General features: G+C 43.1%; 1 protein-coding gene across 2 annotated transcripts in view; it reads left to right on the forward strand.

Moving 5' to 3' along the window:
• LOC142312363 (uncharacterized) overlaps positions 1-25963 on the forward strand; it is a 36323-nt gene extending 10360 nt beyond the window's left edge. Inside the window, exon 6 of one of the 2 annotated variants that reach the window (XM_075351300.1) lies at positions 24026-25963. In XM_075351300.1, coding sequence (XP_075207415.1) covers positions 24026-25294 — 1269 coding nt within the window. In that variant the 3' untranslated portion in view covers positions 25295-25963. Of the gene's footprint in view, positions 1-23702 lie in introns of both variants that reach the window. The other variant, XM_075351299.1, reaches the window with a different exon arrangement.
• The last annotated feature ends 852 nt before the right edge of the window (positions 25964-26815 follow it).

Consider the following 26815-nt stretch of genomic DNA (forward strand, 5'->3'; position numbering starts at 1 on the left):
GATGGATGGGGGCATTTCATGAGCAGGATGGATGGGGGCATTTCATGAGCAGGATGGATGGGGGCATTTCATGAGCAGGATGGATGGAAGGTATATTATTAGCAGGATGGATGGGGGGTATATTATTAGCAGGATGGGGGGTATATGAGCAGGATCATATACAAGGCAGGAGGATCCTTATCAGAATGGGGTACCTTAGTAGAGAATTTGGGGACATTGCCCCCATAACAGTGTCAGCAGCAGATCCTCGCCCCATAACAGTGTGTCATGACCATATTTTTTGGTTAAAATTTTATTTTCCTATTTTCCTCCTCTAAAACCAGGGTGCGTCTTATAGTCCGAAAAATACGGTACTCGTCAAAATTAAACTCATCATCTGATGAGGTTCAAGATACGGCAGCAGTAGCACTGTCAGGATCCAAGTCCTCTTGGTCTTGGCAGTCCTGTAGCCCACTCACCCTAACTGCTACCTCGTCAGAGCTTATTTTCCTTTAGTAAGCTGTTGATCATCCAGCAGTATACGATGACTTGGGTCCACATAAACAGCTGCCAGAAGAATTTTATTTTCCAATAGCAGTGTCTCTCTCCATTTCATTGAAGCAATGCCATCTGCAATTAAACCTCCTCTTTGGGACAGGCAACACAGCAAGTTATTCCACTTCTTTAGGAAAATGCTGGGAGTTAAATTCACAGCTTGCAATTTTTTAGTAACTGTAAATGGGTGATGAAGCAATTCCTTCAGTTAAGCCACTTGTGTCCATTGACTTTCAGTTAGTGTTACCTGAGGGTTGGCCATGTCTACAAGAAAGGGTTTTAGCTCAAGCGATCGCTCAAATATCAAATAAGTGCTGCTCCACAAAGTGGCTTGATCGACAATTAACCGTTTTCCACCACGTTTCATCAAGATGGAATCAATTTGTGAGGTTCTGGAAGCAATAACCAATTTCCTCACTTTGCCAATCAGATTTCCAGCATGTCCCTCCTGCAGACTATTTCTTGTTGCCAGCTGCAGCGTGTGCACAACACAGCGCATGTAATAAATACGAGAGAGATGTGAAGCAGCTTCAACAAGATGATCTAATTCTAAAGGATCATTCTGCTGTTCTTCTGTAGTAATGTCTGTTTGCTCCTCAGTTACAGGAACAGGAGTGTGGCTCCATCCCACACATACTTAATCTGATATTCTCGTCTAGCTACTTTTCACCTTTATTAGTCTCATTCATCAGTTTGATTTGTACTTATGTTTCAAGCATGTCAGTTTCAATAGCAAGAACTTGTTGTTTTTTTGAGTTCATAATCTCGCAGGACTTTTTCCACTAAGGCCTGGAGAAACTGGCTGGTGTGATGAGCTTTAGCATCTTTTACTGCCAGTGTCTTGGTAACAATTTTTTTTTGTTGTCACAAACAAATCGAACATTGATGGCAAAATAGTTTAGTCTGATATATGCAGGCATCCATTTTAAGAAACATAAAGCGTTTCTTGAGTCTTTATAAGATCTTTTTGGTTAAGGGTTTCTTCAATTACTAATTTTCTAATACTTTCTCTTTTCAGAGAAACACCAAGTTTGCGGGCCATTTCTCCATTTAGAGCTGTAAAAGCTGGTGGTGCAAATAATGATAATGGTACACCGTCCTTCACAACAAGCTGTATGAGCTGTCTTTTAAACATATCTGCTGTCATTGTTACAGTAACTTTGTCACTTACAAAATATCTTGTAACTGATGTTTGAGATGCTCTTTCCTCCTCCTTTGCCTGGTGGGAAGTGCTGAGAACTGGTTTCTTGGTGCTGCTGTGATCTCACCTGGCAGGAAGTTCTGGGCACTGGTTTCTTGGTGCTGCTGTTATCTTTTTCAGTCACAGCTTTGAAAACTTCTGGCTGGAAGCGTTGTAAATGTCTTTTTAGACTGGAAGCTCTTCTAGGAGCATTTTTATCACTGCCTGAAGATGCACTGATTTTGACATCGCAGCATTTGTTTTCTTCTGGGTCACTTGTCATACATTGACACACAAAATATTTTTTATCTTGAGTCACTGTGAAATCCTCAAATACAGCTGACTTCATAGGGAGCTTCTTAGACATTTTGTAATCATATAAATTGTCTCTCAAAATAATTTTGGCCTATAAAGAAATAAGGTATGTTATACTGTAATTCCTGCAAGAATAGGGAGTCATGTACGTATGTATAATATTATATCAAAATAAAAAACAAATGCATAAATCAATAGGACAGATGATGACAAATAAAAGGTTTGGAAAATGTTCTAAGATAGCTTTATGGTGAACTTTCAATCTTGGGCTTCTCTCAGGGTACAGCTCACTAAATGCTTCACATTATGATGCTCACAGTCTTTGAAGAGGGGAGGAGGTAGGGAACAATGAAAACAAACTGGTAACAGAGCTATTAACATGACATTTTAGCTTCTACAACTAGTACTTTTTCACGTGTGTGTGTGTGTGTGTGTGTGTGTATGGTCCTCATTAATTCTGTTGCTGTATTTCTGAATTTGAGATGGTAGAAAACAATTTTTCCCTTATATTCTATGTATAGTGTATAGAAGCCATCAGAGCAGCTAAACTCTCCAAATACGAGCTTAGGGAAAATACAAACTAAAGCATCAACCATACAGAGAGAACATATACTGGACTATTGATTTATGCACAGTTTATTGAAAGTTTAGACTTGCTTTAAAAAGTAATTACCTTAATCCCACTGTCCTATTCAGTCTACAGTTCTGAGATTTTTCTTTTGTTTCTTTGTTTTTATCCTTTATCTGTAGAAGAGAAGCTTCACTACTTACAGTGCCTTGCTAAGTATTCGCCCCCTTGAATTTTTCAACCTTTTCCCACATTTCAGGCTTCAAACATAAAGATAAAAAAATGTACATTTTATGGTGAAGAATCAACACCAAGTGGGACACAATTGTGAAGTTGAACAAATTGTATTGCTTATTTTAAATTTTTGTAAAAAATAAATAACTCAAAATTGGGGCGTGCAATATTATTCGGCCCCTTTTACTTTCAGTGCAGCAAATTCACTCCAGAAGTTCATTGAGGATCTCTGAATGATCCAATGTTGTCCTAAATGATTTATGATGATAAATATAAGCCACCTGTGTGTAATCAAGTCTCCGTATAAATGCACCTGCTCTGTGATAGTTATGTTCTGTTTAAAGCGCAGATAGCATCATGAAGACCAAGGAACACAACAGGCAGGTCCGTGATGCTGTTGTGGAGAAGTTTAAAGCCAGGTTTGGTTGCAAAAAGACTTCCAATACTTTAAACATCCCAAGAAGCACTGTGCAAGTGATCATATTGAACTGGAAGGTGTATCATACCACTGCAAATCTACCATGACCCGGCCGTCCCTTAAAAATTTCATGTCAAACAAGGAGAAGACTGATCAGAGATGCAGCCAAAAGGCCCATGATCACTCTGGATGAACTGCAGAGATCTACAGCTGGGGTGGGAGAGTCTGTTTATAGGACAACAATCAGTCGTACTCTGCACAAATCTGGCCTTTATGTAAGAGTGGCAAGGAGAAAGCCATTTTTCAAAGATATCCATAAAAAAGTGTTGTTTAATGTTTGCCACAAGCCACCTGGGAGACACACCAAACATGTGGAAGAAGGTGCTCTGATCAGATGAAACCAAAATCGAACTATTTGGGCACAATGCCAAATGATATGTTTGGCATAAAAGCAACACAGCTCATCACTCTGAACACACCATCCCCACTGTCAAACATGGTGGTGGCAGCAGCATCATGGTTTGGGCCTGCTTTGCTTCAGTAGGGACAGGGAAGATGGTTAAAATTGATGGGAAGATGGATGGAGCCAAATACAGGACCATTTTTGAAGAAAACCTGTTGGAGTCTGCAAAAGACCTGAGACTGGGACAGAGATTTGTCTTCCAACAAGACAATGATCCCAAACATAAAGCAAAATCTACAATGGAATGGTTCACAAATAAACATATCCAGGTGTTAGAACGGCCAAGTCAAAGTCCAGACCTGAATTCAATCAAGAATCTGTGGAAAGAGCTGAAAACTGCTGTTCACAAACATTCTCCATCCAACCTCACTCAGCTCCAGCTGTTTGCAAAGGAAGAATGGGCGAGAATTTCAGTCTCTCGATGTACAAAACTGATAGACACATACCCCAAGAGACTTGCAGCTGTAATCGCAGAAAAAGGTGGCGCTACAAAGTATTAACTTAAAGGGGACGAATAATATTGCACGCCCCACTTTTCAGTTTTTTTATAAAAATTTAATATAAGCAATAAATATTGTTTACCTTCACAATTGTGTCCCACTTGTTGATTCTTCACCATAAAATTTTTATCTTTATATTTGAAGCCTGAAATGTGCGAAAAGGTTTAAAAATCAAGGGGGCTGAATACTTTCGCAAGGCACTGTATCTCATGTAGCTTAAGAGCAGCAAAAATTCATCTCAACTGAAAGCCGAGATCCTCTGATCAGGAATAGAACAGCCATTTATAGGACATTTCATACCATTCCCAAAATTCTTATGAAAAAATATTAATTGCATACTGCATTGAACCACTGTACCCAATTTATTATATATTTTAGGAGTTGGAGTTGGTCAATTTTATACTGACTCCGACTCCACCAAAATGGACACCGACTCCACAGCTCTGGTGGGAATATCTGGTGTGATCGAGTTTTTAAAATCACTCTCTGCTACGTTTAGTAGTTTTTTCATCATCATCATTGGGAACTGACTCCCATCTCTATTCCTCATACACATACTATAGGTAGTGTTGGGTGGACTCACAGATAACCGGGACTGGGAGGTCCCGGTTATCTGTTTTTTACAAACCTATTCAAGGCCGCAAGCCGGTCCCCATATAAGTCTACGGGGACCAGAATCCAGCGATTTAAAAAATGGTGGTAGAATGGATAGGGGAATAGCACCACGGACAGCAGGAGTGGGGCAGGTGAGTTTGGAATACCTGATCTCCATATGCTATCACGGATCACTGATAACATATGGAGAACACATGTGCGCCGTGAATCACGGCACACGGAGGGACATATGCGTTTTTAACATGAAACGTCTCTGTTTTTCACTGATGTGTGAAATAGGCCTGAGAGTGCACTTTCCTGCCTTATTCAGGCCTTCTACTCGGCTCCAGCGCTGCACAGACTGGAGATCAACAAACAGTTCTTAGAAGTAGACGCTTCTCCCTCTGGGGCCGGTGCGGTTCTCACACAGAAATCTTCAACCAGTCACATGGTAACCTGCGCTTTCTTTTCCAAGACCTTCTCTGTCCCTGAGGTGATAGCTCTGGAGCAGTGGCGTTACCTGCTGGAGGGGCTCTGCATCCCTCTGTCATCTACACCGACCACAAGAATCTGGCCTACCTGTAGTCGGCTTAGAGACGTTGTACACACACAGCCCCGCTCCATACACATTGTACAAACATGGATTCACTCCTTTTATGTTGTACAAACACGGCTCTGCTTTGTATATATGTCAGAAATACATGGCTCTGCACACCTCGCACACACACTGCTCTGTTCCGAACACCTCATACACACGGCTCTGCTCCGTACACCTTCTACACACACGGCTATGTTCTGTACACATTGTACACACACGGCTCCACTCCGTACACCTTGCACACACACGGCTCCGCTCCGTACACCTCGTACACACGGCTCTGCTCCGTACACCTCATACACACAAAGGTCCGCTCCGTACACACACGGCTACGTTCTGTACACATTGTACACACACGGCTCCACTCCGTACACCTCGCACACACACGGCTCTGCTCTGTACACCTCGTACACACGGGTCCGCTCCGTACACCTCGTACACACATGGCTCTGCTCTGTACACCTTGCACACACACGGCTCCACTCCGTACACCTCGCACACACACGGCTCTGCTCTGTACACCTTGCACACACACGGCTCCGCTCCATACACCTCGTACACACATGGCTCTGCTCTGTACACCTCGTACACACACGGCTCCACTCCGTACACCTCGTACACACACGGCTCCACTCCGTACACCTCGTACACACACGGCTCCACTCCGTACACCTCGCACACACACGGCTCTGCTCTGTACACCTTGCACACACACGGCTCCGCTCCATACACCTCGTACACACATGGCTCTGCTCTGTACACCTCGTACACACACGGCTCCACTCCGTACACCTCGCACACACACGGCTCTGCTCCGTACACCTCGTACACACACGGCTCTGCTCCGTACACCTCGTACACACACGGCTCCACTCCGTACACCTCGCACACACACGGCTCTGCTCCGTACACCTCGTACACACACGGCTCTGCTCCGTACACCTCGTACACACACGGCTCCACTCCGTACACCTCGCACACACACGGCTCTGCTCTGTACACCTTGCACACACACGGCTCCGCTCCGTACACCTCGTACACACACGGCTCTGCTACATCCACACTGTAAACCCCTCCTGACCCCACACATAAACTTCCCCTCATCCAGCACCAAGACACCCAGCACAGCAGAGTCCTGCATACACTGAGGAGCTGATCATGTGACCCTGACTCCTCCCCTCCATGTGACATCATCACAGGTCCTGGAAGCACAGAGCAGCCATATATCTAGTGTGGGCTCTGCAGGAGGAGGTGTGTGGAGATTCCCCATTACTGGGCTCAGGCTCCATACACATTAGATGCTGGGGGAGAACAATCGCTCTATAGAAGAGAAGTCTCCTGATTGCCCCGTGAAGGATGGATATGGACAGGGACAAGATGGCGGAGAGGATATTACACCTCACCCTAGAGATCCTCTTCCGGCTTACTGGAGAGGTGAGAGATTCTGATGACGTCACATTACACCATTCTTATCTATGGGAATAACAGATGGACAGAACTGGAGAGGTGAGGACTCTGGAAATGTCTGGAGTGAGATTTCTTACTGTGTCTCTCCATAACCAGGATTACACAGTAGTGAAGAAGACCTCTAGTGAGCGCTGTCAGGCCCCTGTGTCTGAGGGATGGGGAAGACCCCTGAGCCCAATCACGGGGCCTCCACCTCACCCCCCGATACATGAGGACATCAATGACCAGAAGATCCTAGAACTCACCTACAAGATGATTGAGCTGCTGACTGGAGAGGTGACACTGCTGGGAATGCTGGGACATTATACAGTAACGCTATGAAGGGATCGGGGGTGACGGTATCATTGTATGTGTCAGGTTCCTATAAGGTGTCAGGACGTCACCGTCTATTTCTCCATGGAGGAGTGGGAGTATTTAGAAGGACACAAAGATCTGTACAAGGACGTCATGATGGAGGTTCCCCGGCCCCTCACATCACCAGGTAATAGACAGGACTAAATACACACGGCCTATAATTATCTGTATGTAAGGAATGAATTCAGTCCCTGTATGTGTCTCCTCCAGGTCTATCCAGTAAGAGGACAACACCAGAGAGATGTCCCCGTCCTCTTCTCCCACAGGACTGTAACCAAGAAGAGCCCGATGTTCCTCAGGATCATCAGGTAGATGGAGAGAAGGGGCCATGAAATCTCCCTATGATGTGTAGACGGCTGTGAAGGTCTTGTGCTCAGTCTTGTTTTATCCTCCAGTATTATATGTGTTATACTTGTGTAATGAGAGCGGTGGAGATGGCAGGATTAGAGCTGATCATAGATGTGACTTCTCCATCTGTCTGTGACTTTTACAATATTTGTTTCAGGGGGAAGATCTGACCCATATTAATACTACAGAGATATATGTGAGGGGTGATGAGCGGAGTAAAGAGGAGATTCCCACAGATAACCGCCCAGGTGAGTAGTGACCACTAAATGCAGAGAAGTCACAGATTCTTCTCATTCAGCAGCTGCTACAATGTGGGACTAAAAAAAATGAACATAACTTAACCTAAAAATAAGGTGTAAGAAGTTTCCCGTGCATCCTACACATGGAAAAAGTACAAACTTTCACAAAATTAACACGTTTCATAAAAATGTATATAAAGTGAATCTAAAAAGTCTACACACCTCTAAAAAATGCCAGATTTTTGTCAGGTAAGAAATCCTACCAAAAAGAATACCGTATTTCTCGGACCATAAGACGCACCCTGGTTTTAGAGCAGGAAAATAAAATTTTAAGCAAAAAATGGGAGTCATGACACACTGTTATGGAGCGAGGATCTGCTGCTGACACTGTTATGGGGGTAATGTCTCCAAATTCTCTACTAAGGTACCCCAGCCTGGCAATGATCCTCCTGCCTTGTATATACAGTATATGTCCCTCATCCTGCTATATACCCCATCCTGGCATATGGCCCCATCCTGCTATATAACCCATCCTGGCATATGGCCCCATCCTGCTGTATACACCCATCCTGCTATTTACCCCCATCCTGCTCATATACCCCCATCCTGCTCATATACCACCATCCTGCTCATATACCACCATCCTGCTCATATACCACCATCCTGCTATATACTCCCATCCTGCTCATATACCCCCATCCTGCTCATAATATACCCCCATCCTGCTCATAATACACCCCCATCCTGCTATATGCCCCCATCGTGCTATACACCCCCATCCTGGTATACGGCCCACATCCTGTGGCACATAAAAAAAATAAACATTCATACTCCCTTACCTCACTCCCTGCAGCATCGCTCCTCCTCCCGTCTGTGCCAGCGGCGGCTGCGTGTGGACACGTGCGCACAGCGATGACGTCATCGCTGTGCGCGCCGCTAGTCTCCACTCAGCGGCCGCCGCTGGCACAGGAGGACATCGCAATGCTGCAGGGGAACGGGGATGGCTCCACTCAGCGGCCGCCTGCAGCCAGGAGGAGATTGTGGTGCTGCAGGGGAACGGTGACAGGTGAATATACTGATTCACTGCACCCCGCGCTGATGATGATGATGTGCGGGGGGCAGTGAATACAGCCGCACATGATCACTCCAGGCTGTAGTTGCCAGGGGTGATCATGCGGGCCGGCTGTTTATCCTTCGCCCATCATCCCGCCCACCTGTCAACGCCTGCTTCAGCGCTGAGAGAAGGGCGGGAGGATGGGCGTGCATATTAAATGAGTGGGTCCACGTGGTCACGGCAGGCGCTGCTGCAGCCTGCTCATGCCCCCGATGACCCGCTCCACCACAGCACCCTCATTATCGGCCCTATATTTAGACCATAAGACGCACCCCCCACTTTTCCCCCAACATTTGGGGTGAAAAAAGTGCGTCTTATGGTCCGAAAAATACGGTAATTTCTGAACTTTTTCCACCTGTAATGTTGCCCATAATATCTAGAAATACTTGGAGAGACAAACTGAAATTTGAATGGAAAAATAAAAAGCTAAAATAATGTGGTTGCATAAATCTGCAATGGCATAAAGTAACACTGTTGAAATAACCTTTGTATATATGACTGCATCCAGTCTTTTTGGGCCGGAGCCCATCTCACGGCATATCTACATTTAGCGATCTTTGCCCACTCTTCCCTGCAGTAGCTCCACAGAAATCAGAGTTGTGAAGGCCATTGCTTGTCTCACCACTGCAATAAGACAACCATTGGTAAATAAGACAAACAGGTGGGGAAATACACAGCAAACAGCACTCCAAGGTTTCTTCAACAGGAACTTCATAGCTGCAACAGTTACAGCTCCCCTCTCTGCAGAGCCTAGCTCCTTCAACATGGGCAGCATAGGAATGAGCTATAGCCGGCATAGGGAGGAGTGAAGAGCGGATATTTATGACAGAATGGAGTGGCTGCAGCTGAGATTACAACTACCTTTTATATCCTTGTAGGATGGAAATGCACCTTAACCCCTTCAGTATCGAATGGCATTAAATACAGTCCCTGACAGACGTTCTGTCGCTTATCCATGTTATGTAAATAAAAGATTATAATCTGACTTTAAATTCATCCATTGGTTTTATAAATCACTCTTTTAAAAGCTGAAACCCTCCAGAATTTGGTTTAGGTTATGAAAATAAAGTTTCTGCAAAGCTGAAATATTGATCATTTAATGAACACAGAAAGGTCAGATTTTGATAAGACAAATGTTTTGTCGCCCACAGAAAGTAATGTGATATTCAAACAAATAATTAACTTCTAATACAAAGATATGTTGTATAACATTGGTGAATGAAGTTGTGGTGCTATTAGAGCCATATTTAATATTTTGTGTGAATTCCATGAGCTTGAAGATCTGCATCCATGCGGTTCAACAATGATTCATACAATTTATTGATGAAGTCATCAAGAATAGCAAAGAATGCAGTCTTACATGCCTCCCAGAGGTTATCTAGATTCTTTGGTTTTGTCTTCCAAGCTTCCTCTTTCATCCTACCCCAAATATGCTCAATGATGATCATGTCTGGTGACTGGGCTGGCCAGTCCTTGAGCACCTTGATCTTCTTTGCAGGAGGAACTTTGTTGTAGAGATGGATGTATGAGATGGAGCACCATCCTGCTACAGAATTTGTCCCCTTGTATGATTGGGAATGTAAGAGGTAGCTAATACTTCTTGATATTTTAGGTTATTGATATTGCCTTCCACCTTGCAAATGTTTCGCACACCCCCATACTGAATGTAACCCCAGACCATGATCTTTCCACCACCAAACCTAACTGTTTTCTGGATCCATACAGGCTCCAGTAGGTCTCCTGCAGTATTTGCGGCGGCTGTGGTGTAATTCAACTGAAGATTCATCCGAGAAATCTACCTTCTGCCACTTTTCCAGCGTCCATCTGTTTAGCAGGCTGCGGGACTTGGCAAATGCCACACAGTTTTTTAATTGCCTTTAGTTTAGTGCTGGCTTCTGGGCTCTGATTCGACCATGGAGGCCATTTCGAGACAGAATCCTACAAACTGTTCTAGTTGACACAGGGTTTTGAGGTGACCAGGCCTTTTGGAGCTCTGCTGCAGTGGAAGAGGGGCTGGCTTTGGATTTTCTAACCAACAAACGTTCCTCCAAGCAGTTGTCTTGCGGGGTCTGCCGGACCTGGGCTTGTCAAAACATCTCTAGTCTCTTCAAATCTTTAATTATTTGTACTTGACGCTGAGACACATTAAAGGCGTCAGCCACCTCTGTAGTGGATCTGGTCTTCAGCCTCTTGATAATCAAGGCTTTGGTCGCAGGGTGGATTTTTGGCATGTTGTCAGAGGTCAAGTTGCAGTTCAAGTGAAGGTCTGGGGTGCTGGGTTTCTTTTTATACATACCCACTAATTAACCAATCATTTAGTGAGCACAGGTGAGGATGTAAACTAGGATTGGGTGCATTATATGACAAGGCGACAAAACTTTTGTCTTGCCAAAATCTGACCTTTCTGGGTTCATTAAATGATCAATATTTCAGCTTTGCAGCAACTTTATTTTTATAATCTAAACCAAATTTGGGAGGGTTTCAGCTTTCAAAAAAGTAATTTATGAAACCAATGGATGAATTTCAAGTCAGGTTATAAGCTTTTATTTACATAACATGGATAAGCAACAGAACTTCTGTCAGGGACTGTAAACTTCAACTCAGGGTAAATGACGAGCGGGCACTAAAGAACTGCGATCAATAATATGCTGTGACCTATTGATCCCCTCCCGAAATCATATCAGGCTGTGACACACTTGTGACAAGGAATTTGGTATACATAACGAGGTCAGAAGCGTCAACTTGTATGAGACTTATTATATAATAGACACTGCACTCTCTTGTTGAAAAAATGAAGACAAGAAGTTTTTTTTCTTTGCAAAAAAGTGATTATTTATTTGATGGCGACAAAAGATGGTGGACGTTTCGGCCCAACGGCCTTTATCATGTATAGTCGCTCCACAGGAGGGCTGTTTCAGAAGAGAAGAAAATAATGGAGCAGGATGGAAGGAGTACCACCAAGAATAGTTTATGATACAAGATTTTCCAGAGGCTGAAGTCTAGAAGCAGGTTAGATTTCCTTTGGCTGGAAGGAATGTGTGTACATGTATTCCAATGGAAGAGATTTCCAGCTTTTATCTTTATATATTCATGTGGATCACATAGACGTTTGGGTGGTTGTAAGAGAACATGTATATAAACACCATCTGATAAAGGCTCCTGCAGACTTCTCTCATGTGGAGGAAGAGGTTTTAGACATTGGTGGGGTCGATATTTTCCTTCTGTACGCCACCTTCCCAGGATCTGGCAGTCAGTGTTCTGGGAATACGTTCTGGGACTATTGACCCCACACTAGCACCTCTAATGAAACCATACTCTAGCTGAGTGCACACCAATACCCTATAACTCTGATAACTTGTATGAGACGGCATTCATTTGCTTAAAAACCTCTAAAGGTCCAAATGAGCAGGGATGCAACTTGTAGGAAACGACATTCATTTGTTTAAGAACCTCAAAAGATCCAATGTAGCAGGGACCCAACTTGTAGTAAAGGGCTTTGATATGGATATATCTTGATGAGAGCCATAGGTGGGTGCAGACATCTCTTATCTGCGTGCCTCTTCATCCATTTTGATGATTTCACCAGTGTTGCTCAGGTGTTTCCCAGATTTTGGACAAACGTTTAGCGAGGTTGGTGACCATAGGGATGCCCGAAGAGATGCCCACAAGAAAAGGGATGTTGGGCTCATGCCCATTTACAATGAAGAACGGGCAGTTAGCTGATGCTTTGCTCACATGTTTGTACGAGAACTCCACTCAAGGCAAAAGCTTGACCAAGTCCCTGTGGTGAGAATTGACAAAGTACCGTAGGAAGTTGGTCAGGACTTTATTGACCCGGTCTGCTTGATTGTTAAATTGAGAATGGTAGGTAGAAGAGAAGTCCCAGGACACATTCAGCAACTTGCAGGTAGCCGTAGACTGGATGCCTCTGTCTGATATGCTGTGAAGCGGTATATCGCGCAGGCAGAAAATATGCTGAAGGAACTTCTCAACGATTTCTGGAGCAGATGAAAGACCGGAGAAGTAAATAAAGTGGGGCATTATAGAAAAATTATCCACCACCACCCAGATGACGGAGCAACTGGAGGACACCGGAAGGTCTGTGATGAAGTCCATCGCAATGTGGTGCAGGGAGCGGACGGCACAGGAAGTGGTAGTAACCGACCAGAAGGAAGCTGCTTTGGAGTCTTATTCCAAGCACTAGACAGACAGGCACAGACTAAGTTCAAGATGTTTTTGCACAAGGATGGCGACCAATAGTGCTGTGAGATGAGAGAGGCCATTTTCTTATGCCCAACATGACCAGCTAACTTAGACGAGTGACCCCACTGTAGACCTAGCTTCCTGTCAAACTCTGCGATGAAGGTCTTTCCAGTAGGAACACAAGATAAATTTACCAGAGCCACAGTAAGTATCCTGGAGGGCTCAATGATATGTTGTGGCTCCTCCTCTTCGTCGGTTGACAGAAAGGAGCTGTAGCGCGCATTCACTTTGACGTTCTTATCTGCTGACTGAAAATGGAGGACAAAGTCAAAACTGGCAAAGAACAACCACCCAGCTTGGCATCTGTTCAACCTATGTTCGGACCGCAGTTAGACCCAATTCTGATGGTCAAGGAATATAACAACTGGATGGACTACCCCTTCTTGTAAATATGGCCACTTCTCCAAAGCCATCTTAATCACCAACAACTCTTGGTCTCCAATCGAATAGTTGCATTCAGGAGAAGAGAAGGCCTTGGAAATGAAACCGCAGGTTACCATTCTCCAGGTACGTAATTTCTGCATGAGAGCTGCGCTGGCCCCAGAGGAAAAAACATCTGCTTCCAAAAAGAACTGTTTATTATTCTTAGGTCTATACAGTGTGGGAGGTGATTAAAAGGCATGATTCAGGGAGATATAGGTGATCTCAGCCTTTAGAGTCCACTCCTTCGGATTAGCACCCAAGCAGATCAAGGCAGAAATCATGGCCGTTTGGAATGAAAACTGCGGTATAAATTGACGATAATAATTAGCGAAACCCAGAAACTGTTGGATAGCCTTCACACCCATCATGTCTTGGGTTTCCGCCTGGGAGAGAGGGTAAATACGACCGTGGGAAGGAGTGGACCCAGAAAGAAGGTCGATAAGAAGGCATACGGCCAATGAAGTGGCTGGGTCTCAGCCTTCTTTACGTCGAAGACGTCCGTGTAGACCCACTAGGCAGATGGCAGCCCCAGAAGACCAGAGGAATTCACAGACAGCCAAGCAGGCCGCATGGAAACAAAACAACTTTCATGGCAGGAGTGACCCCGTGGTAGGCCCAGTAACAGTGGATGCAACATTCTCGTTAACACCTGGAAAACTATTCTCTTCGAATGCAGCATTCCCACCTGAAGATCAAATTGCTTGGTGATCAACTGGATAGCCTTGGACAAGGGCTTTCCATCCACGGATGACACGGCAATAGCAATGCAGCTGATGGATGGGAATCTGATACTGATCCACTATGGCCAGCTGTATGAAACTTCTGGTGGAGCCAGAGCACAATAGGGCCATTTCAGTGAATCGGGTGTTGCCACTGGTTACAGGCACAGTCAAATGAATGGCTGGAGAGGTCTTAAGGCCCCGTTACACGCAACAACATCGCTAACGAGATATTGCTGAGATCACAGAATTCGTGATGCACATCCGGCATCGTTAGCGACGTCGTTGCGTGTGACACTTACGAGCGACCGCTAACGATCCCAAGTACCACAAAAATCGTTGATTGTTGACACGTCGTTCCTTTCCCAAATATCGTTGATCTTCTTGGACGCTGGTTGTTCGTCGTTCCTAAGGAAGCACACATCGCTACGTGTGACACCCCAGGAACGACGAACAACAGCGTTCCTGCGTCCTCCGGCAACGAGGTGGGAGTGTCGTTAATGCGGCTGCACTCCGCCCCTCCGCTTCTATTGGTGGCCCGCTGTGTGACGCTGCACGAACCTCCTCCTTAGAAAAGAGGTTGTTCGCCGGCCACAGCGACGTTGTTAGTAAGGTATGTGCGTGTGACGCGCACTAACGATATTGTCCGCCACGGGCAGCGATTTGCCCGTGACGCACGCACGACCTGGGCGGGTGCGATCGCTAGCGATGTCACTACGTGTAAAGCAGCCTTAACTCTTACCTGGGGCAGTCTCTCCTACCGACCCTAGGCTGGGCAGTTTCCCAGGTTCTTAGAAAAGAAGGGGATCAGGTGTGTAGGACTTCCGTAGTACAAGCGCCCCTCTCCGGAGCGACGGACCTCATGGCATTGCTTCGCCGGTTGCACATGATTCACCTCCATGGTCTCAAAAGAAGTCACGAAAACTATGGGTAGCGGCATGATGGACCTCTGGAATGAAGGAGCCAGGCACAAACACCTCTTGTCCCAGGTTACCTCTCTGGATCGCTCTTGGAATGAAAGGTCGATGCAGATAGCCAGCGATACTATGTTATCCAGAGAAAAATGCATATCTCGGCCAGCCAGCTTATCCTTTATCCCTTTAGACCAGGGGTGGGGCCGGACTAATATAATTAACCCAATACTGTGTGTATATATATATGTATATAATATATATATATATATACTACATCACTATATACTACACCTGTAATACATTACATCACTATATACTGCACCTGTAATGCATTACATCACTATATACTGCTCCTGTAATGCATTACATCACTGTATACTGCACCTGTAATACATTACATCACTATATACTGCACCTGTAATACATTACATCACTGTATACTGCACCTGTAATGCATTACATCACTATATACTGCACCTGTAATACATTACATCACTATATACAGCACCTGTAATGCATTACATCACTGTATACTGCACCTGTAATACATTACAGCACTATATACTGCCCCTGTAATGCATTACAGCACTATATACTGCCCCTGTAATGCATTACAGCACTATATACTGCCCCAGTAATACATTACAGCACTATATACTGCACCTGTAATACATTACATCACTATATACTGCACCTGTAATACATTACAGCACTATATACTGCACCTGTAATACATTACATCACTATATACTGCCCCTGTAATGCATTACAGCACTATATACTGCCCCAGTAATGCATTACAGCACTATATACTGCCCCTGTAATGCATTACAGCACTATATACTGCACCTGTAATACATGACATCACTATATACTGCCCCAGTAATACATGACATCACTATATACTGCACCTGTAATACATGACATCACTATATACTGCACCTGTAATACATTACATCACTATATACTGCACCTGTAATACATTACATCACTATATACTGCACCTGTAATACATTACATCACTATATACTGCACCTGTAATACATTACATCACTATATACTGCCCCTGTAATACATTACATCACTATATACTGCACCTGTAATACATTACATCACTGTATACTGCACCTGTAATGCATTACATCACTATATACTGCACCTGTAATACATTACATCACTATATACAGCACCTGTAATGCATTTCATCACTGTATACTGCACCTGTAATACATTACAGCACTATATACTGCCCCTGTAATGCATTACAGCACTATATACTGCCCCTGTAATGCATTACAGCACTATATACTGCCCAAGTAATACATTACAGCACTATATACTGCACCTGTAATACATTACATCACTATATACTGCCCCTGTAATGCATTACAGCACTATATACTGCCCCAGTAATGCATTACAGCACTATATACTGCCCCTGTAATGCATTACAGCACTATATACTGCACCTGTAATACATGACATCACTATATACTGCCCCAGTAATACATGACATCACTATATACTGCACCTGTAATACATGACATCACTATATACTGCACCTGTAATACATGACATCACTATATACTGCACCTGTAATACACGACATCACTATATACTGCACCTGTAATAAACTACATCTCTATATACTGCACCTGTAATACATTACATCACTATATACTGCACCTGTAATAAATTACAGCACTATATACTGCACCTGTAATACATTACATCACTATATACTGCACCTGTAATACATTACATCACTATATACTGCACCTGTAATACACGACATCCCTATATACTTCACCTGTAATACACGACATCACTATATACTGCACCTGTAATGCATTACAGCACTATATACTGCACCTGTAATACACGACATCACTATATACTGCACCTGTAATACATTACATCACTATATACTGCACCTGTAATACATTACATCACTATATACTGCACCTGTAATACATTACATCACTATATACTGCCCCTGTAATACATTACAGCACTATATACTGCCCCTGTAATACATTACATCACTATATACTTCACCTGTAATACACGACATCACTATATACTGCACCTGTAATACATTACATCACTATATACTGCCCCTGTAATGCATTACAGCACTATATACTGCCCCTGTAATGCATTACAGCACTATATACTGCCCCAGTAATACATGACATCACTATATACTGCACCTGTAGTACATTACATCACTATATACTGCACCTGTAATACATTACAGCACTATATACTGCACCTGTAATACACGACATCACTATATACTTCACCTGTAATACACGACATCACTATATACTGCACCTGTAATACACGACATCACTATATACTGCACCTGTAATACACGACATCACTATATACTGCACCTGTAATACATGACGTCACTATATACTGCACCTGTAATACATGACATCACTATATACTGCACCTGTAATACATGACATCACTATATACTGCACCTGTAATACATGACATCACTATATACTGCACCTGTAATACATGACATCACTATATACTGCACCTGTAATACATGACATCACTATATACTGCACCTGTAATAAATTACATCACTATATACTGCACCTGTAATACATGACATCACTATATACTGCACCTGTAATACATTACATCACTATATACTGCACCTGTAATAAACTACATCACTATATACTGCACCTGTAATACATTACATCACTATATACTGCACCTGTAATACATTACATCACTATATACTGCACCTGTAATACACGACATCACTATATACTTCACCTGTAATACACGACATCACTATATACTGCACCTGTAATACATTACATCACTATATACTGCCCCTGTAATGCATTACAGCACTATATACTGCCCCAGTAATGCATTACAGCACTATATACTGCCCCTGTAATGCATTACAGCACTATATACTGCCCCAGTAATACATGACATCACTATATACTGCACCTGTAATACATGACATCACTATATACTGCACCTGTAGTACATTACATCACTATATACTGCACCTGTAATACATTACATCACTATATACTGCACCTGTAATACATTACATCACTATATACTGCACCTGTAATACACGACATCACTATATACTTCACCTGTAATACACGACATCACTATATACTGCACCTGTAATACACGACATCACTATATACTGCACCTGTAATACATGACATCACTATATACTGCACCTGTAATACATGACATCACTATATACTGCACCTGTAATACATGACATCACTATATACTGCACCTGTAATACATTACATCACTATATACTGCACCTGTAATACACGACATCACTATATACTGCACCTGTAATACATTACATCACTATATACTGCACCTGTAATACACGACATCACTATATACTTCACCTGTAATACACGACATCACTATATACTGCACCTGTAATAAACTACATCACTATATACTGCACCTGTAATACACGACATCACTATATACTGCACCTGTAATAAACTAAATCACTATATACTGCACCTGTAATACACGACATCACAATATACTTCACCTGTAATACATTACATCACTATATACTGCCCCTGTAATACATTACACCACTATATACTTCACCTGTAATGCATTACATCACTATATACTGCACCTGTAATACATTACATCTCTATATACTGCACCTGTAATACATTACACCACTATATACTTCACCTGTAATGCATTACATCACTATATACTGCACCTGTAATACATTACATCACTATATACTGCACCTGTAATACATTACATCTCTATATACTGCACCTGTAATACATTACATCACTATAAACTGCACCTGTAATGCATTACATCACTATATACTGCACCTGTAATGCATTACATCACTATATACTGCACCTGTAATACATGACATCACTATATACTGCACCTGTAATGCATTACATCACTATATACTGCACCTGTAATACATGACATCACTATATACTGCACCTGTAATACATTACATCACTATATACTGCCCCTGTAATACATTACAGCACTATATACTGCACCTGTAATACATTACATCACTATATACTGCACCTGTAATACATTACATCACTATATACTGCACCTGTAAAACTACATCATTACATTCCCATTTACTACATCACTACACCCAAATATTACACCAGTTACCCCCGCAATTGTCCCCCCCTCCCCTCAGGTTATTAGTGACCACTCCCCTCTCCCTCCTCAGGCACCTCCGTACGGGTCCCCCGCTGAGCTGCTTCTTCCCTGGTACGGGCCCTGGCTGCGCTGCTGCTTCTCTCTGTCCAGGCACTGGCTGGTGCCGCTTCTCTTGCCGGACGGGAACTCTTCAAATGACACACATGCGCTGTACTGCCGACATCAGGGCGCACGTGTGTCACAGAGAAAGCTGCCGAGCAGGGAACAGAGGACCGATCCTGAAGCTCTACACAGTGTAGCAGCGGAACGCGGGAATCTGTCCTCTGTTCCCTGCCCGGCAGCTTTCTCTGTGACACACACGCGCGCTGATGTCGTCAGTACGGCGCGCGTGTGTCATTTGAAAAGTTCCTGCCCGGCAGGAAAAGCAACACCACGTCTCCAACTCTGATCTAATGGGCGGGCCGGTCACAGACAGTAGACGGGCCGGATGTGGCCCGTGACCGCCCCTTGCCCAGGTCTGCTTTAGGATATAGCCACTTGTGTTTCATTATTTTTGCCCAATTTAGAGGACAGGGTGATGAAATGGACACTATTTTGGTCTATGGTGAGACTCCCTTGGCGGAGTCTGAGCAGTGAGGATGGGGCCGAAGAAACTCGTTCCGGCTCATCGAACACCTTATGGAACATCTCCAAGAAGACCGGCAAGTTCTGGATGATTGGATCATTCTTCTTCCACAGTGGGTTGATCCAAGACAGGGCTTTGCTACTTAGGGGCAACATCTTAAAGGCCAGTTTGGTCCGAGATGAACAGATGCGGCAAAAGTTCAAAGTGCAGGAAGCACTGGTTTATAAAGCCTCTGCATAGTAGGGGATCACCGTGGAGAAGGCGACAGTCTAGGACTGAGGAGCTGGGTTTGCTGATGGAGTGTGAACCGCAGCCAGTACCGCGTTTGACAGGGAAATAGCTTGAAAGCTGGTATCCAGTGACCGAAGATGTCAGCGTCTGGTCCTGTTGCTTTCACTGCCCGACCACCTCTTGCTGCAGGCTGGTGAGTTGTGCAGCACTGGAACCAGCGGGATCCATGACCCTAGGCAAACTGTAACACTCGTGAGGCGAACATAGGGTTAGTGAAACCACTGGGCCAAGGCATGTCTCACTGGTATGGAGGAGCATATCTGAACGGCTACTGAGTCTTCACTAAAGCCACAGGTGGTGGAGATAGGCTAAACCCTGGTAGGTAGCCCACAAGGGCAGCCCCAGAGGATCATAGTACCTCAGCAGCTGCCATCACATATTTGGACACAAACAGTTTCTGATAGTAGGAGCAGCAGTGGCATCCAGTATCATTGGTTCGGGTAGGTTGGTTGGATGCAGCAGCTGTGGCTGGTATACCAGGAGTAGCTGGTGTGGATAATTGCAGCAGCAGCGTGTCCAGTATTGTTATAAAAGCTAATTCTTAGGGCGGCTTTGCACACTACGACATCGCAGGTGCGATGTCGGTGGGGTCAAATCGAAAGTGACGCACATCCGGCGTCACTTGCGATGTCGTAGTGTGTAAATCCTAGATGATACGATGAACGAGCGCAAACGCGTCGTTATCGTATCATCGCTGCAGCCTCCGACATTTCCATAATGCTGGTGCAGCGACAGGTACGATGTTGTTCCTCGCTCCTGCGGCAGCACACATCGCTGTGCATGAAGCCGCAGGAGCGAGGAACTTCACCTTACCTGCCGCCGGCTGCAATGAGAAGGACGGAGGTGGGCGGGATGTTTACATCCTGCTCATCTCCGCCCCTCCACTTCAATTGGCCGCCTGCCGTGTGACGTCGCTGTGACGCCGCACGACCCGCCCCCTTAGGAAGGAGGCGGGTCGCCGGCCAGAGGGACGTCGCACGGCAGGTATGTGCGTGTGAAACTGCCGTAGCGATAATAATCACTACGGCAGCTTTCACTAGATAGTCCCGCCCCCGTCGCACGTGCAATATCGCTGCAGCATCGGTAACACATTGTTACCGATGTCGCATCGTGCAAAGCCCGCCTTAGTGATGCAAAGTCATCTGAGATGGCTTTTTTCAAGCTTTGAAGGAGACAAGAGGAAACTGTCTGCCATAAACATACAGACCAGAGAATTTATAATGAAGAGTAAGCAGAAAAGTAGCCAGCTAATAACTTATGCCATTTACATTTACATTACTTGGAAATACCCTTGGGGTCACACATGTCACTTGACCAAACAATATCTTGCTTTTACCAGAGAAACTAGACTTGCGGTTAGCCAACTGAAAATACAATGTCAGTAAAAACACATGATTACATGAGTCAAATTCCCCTTACATTAATACGATACAATATATTATTAAATATATGATTCTTAAACTTATAAAATGGATTATTCTGACAAGTATAGTCATGCACTATAACACAAATAAGAATCAGCAATACAGCACACAGCAAAGTATCAGCAGTGGCAGCACAAAGAGACCTAAGAACTATCAGCATAAGACAACGTTACCCAGGCTCTCATTAAGGGGAGGGTACCTTAAATACCTGATATCTCTTAGCAATAGGCTGAGAAGTTCTTCTGTGTTAGGATGTACTAGACCTTCAGAAAAAGGGGATGTGTCCAAGTGTACCCTAAGGACACTCCTATGAGGCCTGTGTGGCGTGCGCAGGCCCCAGGAGCCAGCAGCAGGGATTGGAGACAGCAGTGTGGCTGGGAAGGTGAGAGTGCTGGTGTTCCAGCTGAGAGAGAGTAGGACAGCGTAGGGACGTCGGTAAGGGCGTTACAATTGGAACAAATTCAAAGGACCTGCCAACTAGGTAACGTACAGGCAAACTGACAAAACACGTTGCTCAGGCACATACTTAAAGAAGAAGATGCCTTAAGTACCCAGTGCCTCTCATAGACTGAGAAGCAATTCCAGATTAAACATGCTGCCCCTTTAAGAAGAGGGGAGCGAACACACTCCTGGGAGACCTGTACAGTGTCTGCAGACCCCGGAAACAGGCGCCATGGTAGGGACCTGAGACACCACAGGGTGGCCGGGATGGTGAGTGCACAGGCGTTGCTGCCGGGTGGAGGAGGCTGGACCGTGCAGCAATACTGGCACTGGAGTTACACCCAGTATGTGAATTTATGATGCTGATATAGGTGTGAGTCTCACTTACAAAGGGTGAAATGTGCAGCTTCCCTGCACATTTTTCACAATGATATCCGCAGCGGGATTTACCACTTTTGGTATCATGCGGGTCGTCCACTGCCAGAGGTTCACAGCAAATCTACTCCAAGGGAAGGTTGTCTAAAGTGTAATAGAAAAAGACAATTTACAGATAAATTTAGGAAATGCCTAAATAACACAATTGTTCCCAGTACATTATGTCCCTCAGCATTGATCAGGAGGTCGGGATGTCACCTATTATTTTACCTTCTATCAACTTTCACTTAGCAGAACTTATTATTGTTATTATTATTATCATTATTAGAACTTATTATGGACGTATTTAGTGGACTTCTCACTTTTTAGAAATAGGCCTGTGGCCTTTTACAGGGATCATTAATGTCTTACTATGACCCCTGTATGTACTTGATTGCAGCCATAATGTGCCATATACAACATGTGAGCGCTGCAGCCCAACAATGGCCTCACAGTATACGTGATGCAATGCTCATGTGTAATATCGGGCTCATCATTACAGCAGTCAAGTAGATTATGACCAGAGAAATGCATTGGCAGCCTTGAAATGGCAATGGATTCAAGTCAAAAAATGTTTTTTTCCATTATTTATCACATTCTCCCGTCACCCTTCTATTTTTGTCCTCAATAAAACCATTTTACAAATTAATTTGCAATTCAAGTTTTATCTTTTCTACAAACGTAGAGCTTCTTCATACATAATCGCACTGTTCCTCCATTCTACAGTAATATCCATGTGGCACCCCTAATAGTACTGACTGACAGGCTCAATTATGATTCTTCACTGAGGGTCTTACTACAAAATAGTGGTGACCGACACTCTGAGACATGAAGATGCTGAATTCAACACTGAATTGGGAAACTGCTAGAGCCGATCCTTTTGGTCTGATATCATTATCTAGTGGTCCTTGCTCCGTGGTTTACGGTTAGAATGTGAACAATTTTGTCACCAGTACCTTAGTGAATAATCAAATTTTGCAACTAATTGCAATTTTAATGGACATTTGATAAAGTTAAAAAACTATTTCCAAGTTTATATTATTGAAAAATAATAAGTGTTATTCTTGACAGGTAACTATATTAGGACATCAGAAGGACTTCTGACATCTTCAGACTTTCAATCATATGATGTTGATGTGCCGCAAGACCCATATGAAGAACATTCCGTTATCCCAGTTGTATCTTCAGTGCTACACAGCAAAGATCTATCATCTGATACTATTAAACAGGTCCTATATTATGCTTCATCACAGACTGTTAGGGTAAATAAGAGTCACAGAATGGATGTTAAAGCTACCATAGGAAAGAAGACATTTTCATGTTCAGAGTGTGGGAAAAAATTTAATTATAAATCTAGACTTCTAAGACATGAAAGAACTCACACAGGTGACAAGCCTTTTTCATGTTCAGAATGTGGGAAATGTTTTGCAGATAAATCGGCTCTTCTTACACATCAAAGAACTCACACGGGGAAGAAGCCATTTTCATGTTCAGAATGTGGGAAATGCTTTAACTACAAATCAGAATTTACTAGACATCAGAGAACTCACACAGGTGAGAAGCCATTTTCATGTTCAGAATGTGAGAAATGTTTTGCAGATAAACCAACTCTTATTACACATCACAGAACTCACACAGGGGAGAATCCATTTTCATGTTCACAATGTGGGAAATCTTTTGCAAATAAATCATCTCTTGTTACACATCAAAGAACTCACACAGGGGAGAAGCCATTTTTATGCTCAGAATGTGGGAAATGTTTTAACTACAAATCTGAATTTATTATACATCAGAGAACTCACACAGGGGAGAAGCCATTTTCATGTTTAGAATGTGGGAAATGTTTTAACTACAAATCTGAATTTATTATACATCAGAGAACTCACACAGGGGAGAAGCCATTTTCATGTTCAGAATGTGGGAAATCTTTTAATTATCAATCAAGACTTGTTGTACATAAGAGAGCTCATACAGGGGAGAAACCATTTTCATGTTCAGAATGTGGGAAATGTTTTGCAGCTAAACCAACTCTTATTATACATCAGAGAACTCACACAGGAGAGAAGCCATTTTCATGTTCAGAATGCGGGAAATGTTTTGCAGATAAATCAACTCTTGTTACACATCAGAGAACTCACACGGGGGAGAAACCATTCTCATGTCCAGAATGTGGGAAACGTTTTGCAGATAAACTAACTCTTGTTACACATCAGAGAACACACACAGGGGAGAAGCCATTTTCATGTTCAGAATGTGGAAAATGTTTTGCAAAAAAATCAAAACTTGTTATACATCTGAGAATTCATGCAAGAGAAAAACCATTTGCATGTTTAAAATGTGGGAAATGTTATAACTACAAATCGGAATTTATTACTCATCAGAGGACTCACACAGGGGAAAAGCCATTTTCAAGTCCAGAATGTGGGAAATGTTTTGCAGACAAATCAGCTCTTCTTAAACATCAGATAATTCACACAGGGAAGAGGCCATTTTCTTGTTCACAGTGTGGGAAAGATTTTAATAGGATGTCAAGCCTTCATTTACATCAGACAATTCACACAGGGGTGAAGCCATTTTTATGTCTAGAATGTGGGAAATGTTTTGCACGTAAATTAACTCTTGTCAGACATCAGATAACTCACACAGGCGAGAAGCCATTTTAATGTTAAGAGTGTGGAAAATGTTTTGTGTATAAATCATATTTGGTTAAACATCAAAAACAGTCACATAGGAAAGAAGCCATATCTATGTTGAAATTGTGGGAAATGCTTTTATTTCAAAACAACATTAAAGAGCTCACATACATGAAAAGCCATTTTCACACCCAGAATATGGAAAATGTTTTATTTCTTAAATGTTTATTCTTTTTATCAGAAATTAATACTTGCTACACATAAAGGAGTGGAGCTGTATTTATGTTTTGAATTTAAGTAAAGTTTTTCACTCGTAAAAAAAATGTAAGATCCAAAAACCTTAGAAAATAGTATTTTTTTTAACCTCTTCACCTCAAAGCCTGTTTTCACCTTCCTGACCAGGCCAAACTTTTCAATTCTACCCAGTATCATTTTTTGTGGAAATAACTCTGGAATGCTTCAAAACATCCCAGTGATTATGATTTTTTTTTTTTCGGGACACATTGTACTTCATGTTAATGGTAAATAATTTTGTTAGCTATTACTTGTGGTTTTTAAAAGAAATTATCAAACAATTGGGAAAAAGAAGGGGTGAAAGAAAAGCTCACAACGTTGTGAATTATGTCTCAATCCGTGATGGTAGGAGCAGATGCTTGATCAAGGTACGGCTGTCACCAGGAGAATGTGAAGGAGAAACCTGACGGGTTTCTGCTGTATGTACAAAAGCCATTAGTCGTAGGAAAAGGTCCTATGACTAAGGGTGTTTGTACATTCACCAGAAATGCATCACGTTTCTTTTAACATGCTACAGTTTTGTATGAGGCTTTATCTTGTTCGAATAAAGGTTTTGGCTTTAATTGTTTTTTTGCACTAGGATGTTCTGATCTCCTCCTTCTTCATATCAAACATTTGAAAAATTTTCAAATTTTCAAACTTTGACTTTTTATGCCCTTAAACCAGATACCGTGTTTCCCAAAAAAATAAGACTGGGTCTTATATTATTTTTTACTTCAGAAAAAGGCTTATTTTCAGGGTATGTCTTAATTTTTTTTTAGTGATTGGAGTGTATGTTAATGGAAAATAAAAATTCACCCTGTTTCCTCGTCCACCCCTCTGTGCCAGTGTCAGTGATTCAGTCAGACTGTCGTTTTTCTTTCGGAGGATTGCATCGTCGGCGGCTCTCCTGAACTGAACATGACAGCTGCATAGAAATACATGCTGTCATGTTCAAGTCAGGAGAGTCAGGGGCACTGGGGAACGGGGTGAATATTCTTTTGCCATAATCACACGTTTCAATCACTGACACCAGCACAGAGGGATGGGCAAGATTATGAGCTAGGAAAGGGGGAAATGAATATTCATTTACCCTTAACACACGTTCCAATCACTAATACCGGCACAGATGGGATGGTGAGAAAGGTGTGAATATTCATTTCCAGTAACTAGTTGGCACGCAACTAAACTTCCGTGACTCACAGCAACATAACAGGGCAATCTACATCAATAAAAGTTACATATCCTGAAAGAGCTGCCCAAGCCCTATTTCAGGAC

Source organism: Anomaloglossus baeobatrachus, chromosome 5 (genome assembly GCF_048569485.1).
Source record: "Anomaloglossus baeobatrachus isolate aAnoBae1 chromosome 5, aAnoBae1.hap1, whole genome shotgun sequence".
NCBI classification, from domain to species: Eukaryota; Metazoa; Chordata; class Amphibia; order Anura; family Aromobatidae; genus Anomaloglossus; species Anomaloglossus baeobatrachus.